Source organism: Electrona antarctica, assembly GCF_951216825.1.
Source record: "Electrona antarctica genome assembly, chromosome: 23".
Taxonomy (NCBI): domain Eukaryota; kingdom Metazoa; phylum Chordata; class Actinopteri; order Myctophiformes; family Myctophidae; genus Electrona; species Electrona antarctica.
In genome coordinates this window covers 31742444-31752705 of record NC_136804.1, presented here as the reverse complement: position 1 = coordinate 31752705, position 10262 = coordinate 31742444, and the positions used below count along the sequence as shown (strand labels likewise).

At 46.1% G+C, this 10262-nt stretch overlaps 1 protein-coding gene across 1 annotated transcript in view; it reads left to right on the top strand.

Moving 5' to 3' along the window:
* The window catches only part of cacna1c (calcium channel, voltage-dependent, L type, alpha 1C subunit), a gene marked incomplete at both ends in the record, with an annotated part of 77258 nt that overhangs the window by 60337 nt on the left and 6659 nt on the right, over positions 1-10262 (top strand). The window contains 4 exons of the mRNA XM_079494847.1: positions 1317-1444; positions 1614-1754; positions 2744-3174; positions 6810-6836. Coding sequence (XP_079350973.1) covers positions 1317-1444; positions 1614-1754; positions 2744-3174; positions 6810-6836 — 727 coding nt within the window. The remainder of the gene's footprint in view (positions 1-1316; positions 1445-1613; positions 1755-2743; positions 3175-6809; positions 6837-10262) is intronic.

The following is a 10262-nucleotide window of genomic DNA, read 5'->3' as shown; positions in this document are numbered from 1 at the left end:
CCTGGATAACGTCATCATAATTGTGTTGCCCTCATTTCCAACAACATGACCTCAGCATGGCCTCATTCTCATGCTGTCACGGGAACCAGGCCTATTATACAGTCATTAACCTCACAAGAGTAAAAAAAAAAAAAGAAGAATACATTTAACCGCTTTCAACCTGACTTCTCTATTTTTGGCATGTCATTATAGGCAAAGGAAATAACATTTAGGGGACAGTCCTAAAAAAAGAAGGCAATTATTCTCAACAAATTGATATGTAGTTGGGCGCGGACACCCATTTGAAAGGGTTTTGTGCCAGAGACCCCCATAACATTATTAACTATTAATTAGTCATTAGTAATTAGTAATTAGTAATTAGTAATTAGTAATTCATTATTATTATAATACTCTTGTATAAGCTTACAACACGACCATTCACAACGTGTTGTGGCCTTATAGATTGTTTACTTTCCAATTTCACAAAAATAAGCAAGGGCTTAAGTGTTTAAACTGTTCCCGATTTTGCTGGGGACCCCCTCAAGGACCTCTGGGGACCCCCTGGGACCCCCTCAAGGATCTCTGGGGACCCCCTGGGACCCCCTCAAGGACCTCTCAAGGACCTCTGGGGACCCCCTGGGACCCCCTCAAGGACCTCTGGGGACCCCCTGGGACCCCCTCAAGGATCTCTGGGGACCCCCTGGGACCCCCTCAAGGATCTCTGGGGACCCCCTGGGACCCCCTCAAGGACCTCTCAAGGACCTCTGGGGACCCCCTGGGACCCCCTCAAGGACCTCTGGGGACCCCCTGGGACCCCCTCAAGGATCTCTGGGGACCCCCTGGGACCCCCTCAAGGATCTCTGGGGACCCCCTGGGACCCCCTCAAGGACCTCTCAAGGACCTCTGGGGACCCCCTGGGACCCCCTCAAGGACCTCTGGGGACCCCCTGGGACCCCCTCAAGGATCTCTGGGGACCCCCTGGGACCCCCTCAAGGACCTCTCAAGGACCTCTGGGGACCCCCTGGGACCCCCTCAAGGACCTCTGGGGACCCCCTGGGACCCCCTCAAGGATCTCTGGGGACCCCCTGGGACCCCCTCAAGGACCTCTCAAGGACCTCTGGGGACCCCCTGGGACCCCCTCAAGGACCTCTGGGGACCCCCTGGGACCCCCTCAAGGACCTCTGGAGCCCACCTTCAGAACCCACTGCTCCAGATGAGCGTGTGGGTTAGATTGTGCACACTGCGGCCATCTAGAGATAAAGTAGTACATGGCCGCATAACTAAAATCTGAATTTTCTGTCATAATCAACACTGCTGTCCATCATGTGTCCCTCCAGATGACGAGGTGACTGTAGGGAAGTTCTACGCCACCTTCCTCATACAGGAATACTTCCGCAAGTTCAAGAAGAGGAAGGAACAGGGTCTGGTAGCCAAAGTAGCCCCGAAGACTGCCCTCTCTCTGCAGGTACAGCACGCACGCACGCACGCACGCACGCACGCACGCACGCACGCACGCACGCACGCACGCACGCACCCACGCACGCACGCACGCACGCACGCACGCACTGTTTTTACTGTATCATATATATATATATACAGTATATATATATATCTACGTGTGTGTGTGTGGTCAGGCTGGCCTGCGGACCCTCCACGACATCGGTCCGGAGATTCGGAGGGCGATCTCGGGGGACCTAACTGTAGAGGAGGACATGGACAAAGGTCTGAAGGAGACTGTCTCTGCTGCGTCTGAGGACGACATCTTCAGAGTGAAGGTCCCACGCACGCACGCACGCACGCACGCACGCACGCACGCACGTTATTTGAATTAAGTTATATGAGTAGATCAACATAGCATCAACTTAATTAAATTAATAAATACGAATAAATATATATAAAAGTTAAATCTAAATGAAGAAGTGGTATTTCGAATAATAATAATAATAAAGGTTCGCTTGTTTGTATTGGGGACAAGTTTGTGGACCACAGGTTCCGTGTCAGAGTAGATTTATGGAGGAGGCCTGAGAGGTACTGTAGACCCATGGCGTTTCGACATTTGTAGGTGAGAAGGAGGAGTTTGTCATTGATGCGGAACTTAACAAAAAGTTTGCAGCGAGCTTGTAGAATGTAGATCGGCTATTTTCAGCATGCATTAAAACTAACTAAACTATAAGTAAATAGTTTATTTTCCTCTCTCTCTCTCTCTCTCTCTCTGTCTCTCTCTCTCTGCGCAATGTCCCCCAGATTTTTATATAGCTCTCTACTCCCCCTAGTGGACATAATATCTAAATTGTGAAATGCGCAGATCACGCAAACCTCTGCAAAGAGAAACGGACAAGGTCAATGGGCTACAACTGTAGGAAGCCAGTGCAGTTGTTTACGGGTGGGGTGATGTGCTGCCAAGGCTTGGTGCGGGTGATGACTCTGGCAGCTGAGTTTTGAACTTACTGGAGCCTATCCAGGTACTCCATTGAAGTAGTCCAGCTGTAGTTATTATTTCGAGTGTAAGCTCTTGGTCAGACATGTCTGATGGTTTCATATATTTTATGGGAGCAGTTTTGTTGTTGTTGTTTTTTCCTGCATGTGTGCTACTGTATATCTGTCATAGACGCATCCAAACTCAATGTCTGAGTTTGGATGTCAATGAAGTTTCATTCTGGATCATATCAGTCATTATATCAGTTTAATGACAAATTATTAGTTTCTGTGAACCATATATCTCTCTCTGTTGTCTCTCTGTCTCTCTCTCTCCCCCCCGGCGCAGCGAGCGGGCGGCGGCATGTTCGGCAACCACGTCAACTACTACAACCAGAGCGACGGCGGGGGGCGGGGCGGCAGCACGTCGTTCCCGCAGTCCTTCGCCACCCAGCGGCCGCTGCACGTCAGCCAGAAGGGGTCGCCATGCGAGGGGGAGAGCCCCTCCCATGAGAAGCTGATGGACTCCACCACCTTCGCGCCGTCGTCCTACTCCTCTTCTGGCTCCAACGCCAACATCAACAATGCCAACAACACTGGCATGGTGGTGGGGGGGCAGGGAGGCGGTGGGTGCGGCGGTGGTGGAGGGGGCGTCGGCCGCTTCCCCGGCCAACAGCCGTCCTCCGTCAGCGGCGCCGTGGACAGTGGGCACGTCGCCGACCAGCCGCTCACGCCCGTCCTGCTGCCGGCGCGCTCCGCCTGGTGCTTCCCCCCGAAGAGGTCAGTGCCGTTTGGAGTCACCGGAGTCGGTGACGTACGACTGTTTAGGCATTCGAAATATTGCTATTGTAGCTCTCCCTTCACCGGAGGGGGAGCTACAATAGCTCTCTCTTCACCGGAGGGGGAGCTACAATAGCTCTCTCTTCACCGGAGGCGGAGCTACAATAGCTCTCTCTTCACCGGAGGCGGAGCTACAATAGCTCTCTCTTCACCGGAGGCGGAGCAACAATAGCTCTCTCTTCACCGGAGGGGGAGCTACAATAGCTCTCTCTTCACCGGAGGCGGAGCTACAATAGCTCTCTCTTCACCGGAGGGGGAGCTACAATAGCTCTCCCTTCACCGGAGGCGGAGCTACAATAGCTCTCCCTCCACCGGAGGGGGAGCTACAATAGCTCTCCCTTCACCGGAGGCGGAGCTACAATAGCTCTCTCTTCACCGGAGGGGGAGCTACAATAGCTCTCCCTTCACCGGAGGCGGAGCTACAATAGCTCTCCCTTCACCGGAGGGGGAGCTACAATAGCTCTCTCTTCACCGGAGGGGGAGCTACAATAGCTCTCTCTTCACCGGAGGGGGAGCTACAATAGCTCTCTCTTCACCGGAGGGGGAGCTACAATAGCTCTCTCTTCACCGGAGGCGGAGCTACAATAGCTCTCTCTTCACCGGAGGCGGAGCTACAATAGCTCTCTCTTCACCGGAGGCGGAGCAACAATAGCTCTCTCTTCACCGGAGGGGGAGCTACAATAGCTCTCTCTTCACCGGAGGCGGAGCTACAATAGCTCTCTCTTCACCGGAGGGGGAGCTACAATTGCTCTCCCTTCACCGGAGGCGGAGCTACAATAGCTCTCCCTCCACCGGAGGGGGAGCTACAATAGCTCTCCCTTCACCGGAGGCGGAGCTACAATAGCTCTCTCTTCACCGGAGGGGGAGCTACAATAGCTCTCCCTTCACCGGAGGCGGAGCTACAATAGCTCTCCCTTCAGCGGAGGCGGAGCTACAATAGCTCTCCCTTCACCAGAGGCGGTGCTACAATAGCGGATTTGGAATGCCGTTGGAATGCCAGTGGTGGAAAGTATCAAGTACATTTTACTTAAGTACTGCACTTAAGTAAAATGTTTAGCTGTTTGTACTTTACTTGAGTATTTCCAATTTCCAATACCTTTACTTCTACTCCACTACATTTCATAGGTGAATATTGGACTTTTACTCCACTACATTTATTTGAAAACTTTAGTTACTTGTTACTTGGATTATTATATTAACACATGCATTTGAAAATAGCCGATCTACAAGTTCACAATGCGTCATGATTGTGAACTTGTAGATCTGCAGTAGATCTTTTCAAAATATTTGTATACATTTGAAAACTTGAAATGGGACATTCTGTATATGGAGTACTTTCTACTTTTGGTACTTTTAAGTACATTTTGATGCCAATACTTTTACTCAAGTACATTTTGAATTCCGAACTTGTACTTGTAACGGAGTAATTCCACATTGCAGTATTGATACTTTTACTTAAGTAAAACAATTGAGTACTTTTTCCACCACTGATCAATGCATTGAAAGGGACAAAGTCACGTTGAATCAGACCATTCAATGCTCCAGTAGTCGCGTCTACTGACCTACCGCAACCGTCTCCAGCGTCTAACGTTATATTGTGACGTCTTGGAGAAACTCATTAGGCTGCATTCTGCATTCATCACCACGGCTACCGCTTTGACAGCGGCGATGCGTGGCATTATAACCCTAACACTAAATCTAATTCTAACTCTAACCCTAACCTCAGTCTTAACTGGCCATGTAAGTCCTCTAACCTCATATTAATTGGTTTTAACCACATAAGTCCCCTAACCAAGTATCAGTTTTAACCGGCCACGTACAGTCCAGTTCTGTAGGTCTGTTCCTCCCTGGTACCTTTCAAAACCTTTCAGGCGAAAGGTACCTCTGGAAGCCACACCTCTGATGGGTGGGGTTTAGTCTTAAGGGGTGTGTTTTTTTCAGAAAGGCAGAAAGGAAGGGAACACAACTGTAGTCAGTGGACAATGCACGTTGTCGCTGGTAGCCGTCATCAACCGCACAGAACGCAGCCTACTGAGATCTGGTAGGTCAGTACCCGCGTCTACTGGAGCATCGAATGCTCTGATTCAATGTGATTTTGTCCCTTTCAATGCATTGAAGGCATTCGAAACGGGTGCGGCTACAATGATATGTGTATGATATGAAGACACAGGCATGGCATATCAGTTTCCACAGTACACAGTACACGTTCCGGTTCATATTAACGTGATAGAGTCTCCAGTACACATTCCGGTTCATATTAACGTCAATAGTTTTCACTGCATATTCCGGTTTGTATTAACATCATATCAGTCTCCACTACATATTTCAGTTCATATTAACTTCATATCAGTCTCTAGTACATATTTCAGTTCATATTAACTTAATATCAGTCTCTAGTACATATTCCAGTTCATATTAACTTCATATCAGTCTCTAGTTCATATTTCAGTTCATATTAACTTCATATCAGTCTCTAGTACATATTTCAGTTCATATTAACATCATATCAGTCTCCAGTACATATTCCAGTTCATATTAACTTCATATCAGTCTCCACTACATATTTCAGTTCATATTAACATCATAACAGTCTCCACTACATATCTCAGTTCATACTGTATTAACTTCATATCAGTCTCTAGTACATATTCCAGTTCATATTAACTTCATATCAGTCTCTAGTACATATTCCAGTTCATATTAACTTCATATCAGTCTCTAGTACATATTTCAGTTCATATTAACTTCATATCAGTCTCTAGTACATATTTCAGTTCATATTAACTTCATATCAGTCTCTAGTACATATTTCAGTTCATATTAACTTCATATCAGTCTCTAGTACATATTCCAGTTCATATTAACTTCATATCAGTCTCTAGTACATATTCCAGTTCATATTAACTTCATATCAGTCTCTAGTACATATTTCAGTTCATATTAACTTCATAACAGTCTCCACTACATAGTCCAGTTCATATTAACATCATATCAGTCTCTAGTACATATTCCAGTTAATTTTAACATCATAACGGCATATATTCAAGTTCAGTATTGACATCTATTCAGTACATTCCAGTCCATATCAACATCACAACAGTCTTCAATACACATTTCAGTTCATAGTGACGACAACATGACAATCTCTCTCACAGTAGATTCTGTACTGTACTGTACTGTACTGTACTGTACTGTACTGCACTGTACTGTACTGTACTGTACTGTACTGTACTGTACTGTACAGTACAGTGCAGTACCCTGTAGTAATGTACAATAGTACTGTGCAGTACATTTTATTGCAGTACAGTACCTTGTACGGTACTGTACAATATAGTACAGTGCCAGTACATTGTAGTATAGTACACTGTAGTGCTCTCCTCTTGTTTTCTCTTCTCTCTCTTTTAGCCCCTCAGTGTCTCAGCTTGTTCAGAATATTTTCTTTTTGGGTTTTTTTTTTTTACCTTATGTTCATTTTCTTCTTTCTTTCTTTCTTTCTCTTTCTTTCTTTCTTTCTTTCTTTCTTTCTTTTTTACTCTTTTTTTCCCTTGTTGTTGTTGTTTTCTGGTGGCGAGCAGGACGTGTTTTTTTGACGCCTTCATGCGGTATGTTACCATAATGGAGAGAGAGAGAGAGAGAGAGAGAGAGAGAGAGAGAGAGAGAGAGAGAGAGAATGATTGTGAAGTGCGTGATGATGTGATTCCTACCATCACAGTCCTGGTGGTATTTCCTGCTTCATTAACACCGGTTGCTATGCACCATGCCGCTTTAGTTGCTATGGCGATGGCGTACTGTCCACAAACATCGCCACCACATTCGCCCACCACACAGAATGCACTCACTGCTGCAACCTTACCAAACCTGCTCTATCAGAGGCTCTGGTTATACTGCTGCAACTTGACTATAGAGCGCCGAACTCCTGACGTCACTCATACTCGTCCCCTCGATTCCCCTGGTTCACAGACGTAATTTAACATGGGCTCATCTTAAAATCGTTTCATATAAGCGTTGTGGTCCAAAAATAAACAAGCTGTCTCTGCGTTATTGTCAGGGAGGTGTCTCTGTATCTGTTTCTAGCGAAGATTTTACTAATTCAGCAGCAGTAACAATAGCGTTTTCTCTCAGTCAGTTGATTCTTCATATCCATATGTGACCAGATTTGACTGAGAGCCTGCCATTGTGCAACCTCCAGCTTTTCACCAGAGGAGAAAAACGGATTTATTTATTTTTTATCCAAAATGAGTTAATAGCACAGGCAGACTCTTCACATACTAGAGCATGTCTGAAATAAATGTCAGAGCAAAAACCGACATGTAAATATGAAATAACTGCTTAAACATGTAGCAAGGTAATGTTAGAGACCACAGAAGTGAACCTTTCAAGCCTGTTTTCTCAAGACATTACTCTATAAGCCATATCTCCAAAACTGGTGGGTCAAACTGAACAAGTTAACAACCAATATGTCAGTTCGAAGCTATGATTCCCTGCTTTCACATGACATGAAAAACCGAAAATTAAAAAAGAAACAGTGCAGCGGCCTGGATGATTTGTTAAGTTTTCAAACACAGTTCTAATATGAGGCGATCTAATTTACAATGCAAATAAAAAGTACATGAACCAGTGGATTTGCGCCCCTCTACCGATATTGACGTCAGACTTCGGTGCTTTCTACCTACTCTATCAGAGGTTCTGGCTGTTGAGGCTGAACTCACACATGCGCTTCAGCCAAAGCACCTGAAACTCAAGCCGAGGCTACAGACGCATTCCATTTTGCCGTGGTGATGTCTTGCGGGGCTGTGGGCAGTGGCGGGCCGGCACAGTGCTTGTTCTCCGCTGTGTATGGTTTGTTTGACGTGCGTTGCAATGTTGGCTCACTGACGGAGAACTACAAGACAAATGGCCGCCAAGATGGGCCAACGCATGGCACTTCTGTCCTAGTGGTTGGCACGCATTTGTGGTTCATCAATGTCGAACAAGCGGCGCTTCATGGTACTCATATAGCCTTTTTGTTTTCGAAAGAAAAGAAAAAAAGCACTGGAGAGCCCCTCTGGAAATGTGGCATTGGAGCCTTGATGCCCTGCACCTGTATGCAATCTCTCTCTCTCTCTCTCTCTCTCTCTCTCTCTCTCTCTCTCACACACACACACACACACACACACACACACACACACACACACACACACACACACACACACACACACACACACACACACACACACACACACACACACACACACACACTCTTCCTTCAAGGTTCATGAACCAATATGGAGCTGCAGGCATCTGTTTCTTATTTTCTTAGTAAGATAAAACAAACAATAAATGAATATTGTTAGAATTCCTCATTTATTAGGCATGTTAGCTGAAAGCTAAAAACCTAGAGCAGAAACAGTAATGGAAACGGCTTTCTGTTGCAATGTGATGCATCACTTGAGAAGGACGATAAAAATTACGACAATGTTTCTTTAACCCATTTTGGGCGGGAACCCCTTTTGGTGTTAGCATTATGTTATGCTTTAGCTATTGAAAAATAGCAGATCTACAAGCTCATAGCTCGAGCTTGTAGGTCTGCTATTTTTGAAAAATCGACTAACATAGAAACATAGCTTTTTCAGAAAACTGTCAGGATTTAGAAGACATTTTTAGAATCTGATCTCAGGACAGAATGGGTTAAAGCGTGAATTCCGGTAGGCTATATGAAACATCTGTGATTCTAAACGTTTTTTTCCCCATCATCTATTAGATGGTGCAAAACCCATTTCGAATCACACATGTTTCATGTAGCACTAGATTCTAGGTCATCATTTCCATCTCCGATGCATCTGGCTATAGCTCACCAGTACTTTCCGCCCCTGCATCTTTCTTTTGTACATCCACATATTCATTGCTGTGGGACCATATAAGCGGATTATGAGACAATGGGCCCCTGGTCACAGACCTGCCGACAACGCCACAAAAACTATGTTCAACTGCAGGGGGAGCTACAGCGCACATGCAGAGGCTTACACAGAACACCAACAAACCTGCATCTCAACAGGATTTTTTTAGATTGCTTCTGATTGGTCTGTGCATGGGAGGACGGGACCAGTGCTATCCAATGTAAAACTCGAGTCACTTTCCTGACATGTCTACGCAAACGAAATAGGCTACGAGTCAAATGGGACCCTGGATTCCAGGCTAGACCGATGCCCTTGTGATCGACGTTCATGTTGGCTCCCACAGCACCACCTGCTGACTCAATATTCTCACTCAAATTTTACATGGTGACCAGTCGGGACAAAGTCTGACCATGCGTCACTCATTTGATGCGATGTGAATGCCCTGCCAGTTTTTCCACACTCCCAGTTGTTCCACCCCACAGTCCCAGTCCAACACTGAAATGCTATTATCCTGTAGCTTAGCTTTAACTTTAGCCCCGTTAGGCACCTCAGAGTGAGCCGTTATAGGCGAATTCCGCTTCTGAACCAGCACCGTTCGAGTTGCATACCGATACCAGGCAGAGAATTGTAAATCATCAGCTTGCGACGTGACAGGATAGCCGCATCGCGTCAAACGGGTGCATGCAGAAGTGTTCAGATCTGTCCCAACTAGTCGCCCGTTTGGTGCAATTAAGGGGTGTGGCAATGCATTGGCTGGCTGGGAGAGTGACCGGCCAGCCTTGCTCTCCTTGTTGGAACAGTTAATGTCACGAACTGACTAAACATCCAACGCATCTTGTTGAGTGTACCACTGCATAATAAGCAGTATTAGAACACACGGCGTCTCTTAGATGTGACCTCCTTAATCTGCAGGTGTTAAACGATCCAATGAAGTTGCTCTAATAGCGTTGCCCTCATAATAAGCTTTTAGACATCATTTACAGAGCACATCGTTCGCCACTAATGCTGCCAGGCATGTAGCTTCTAACATCTAAGCCTTTAAGCCAATTTTATACGTACCATGATGGTGTCACTTGCCAAACGCATCTACAAGCCAATAAGCCTAGCTTGTAGATCAGTAATTTTTGGCTAGCGACTCGCTTGGGCAAATGG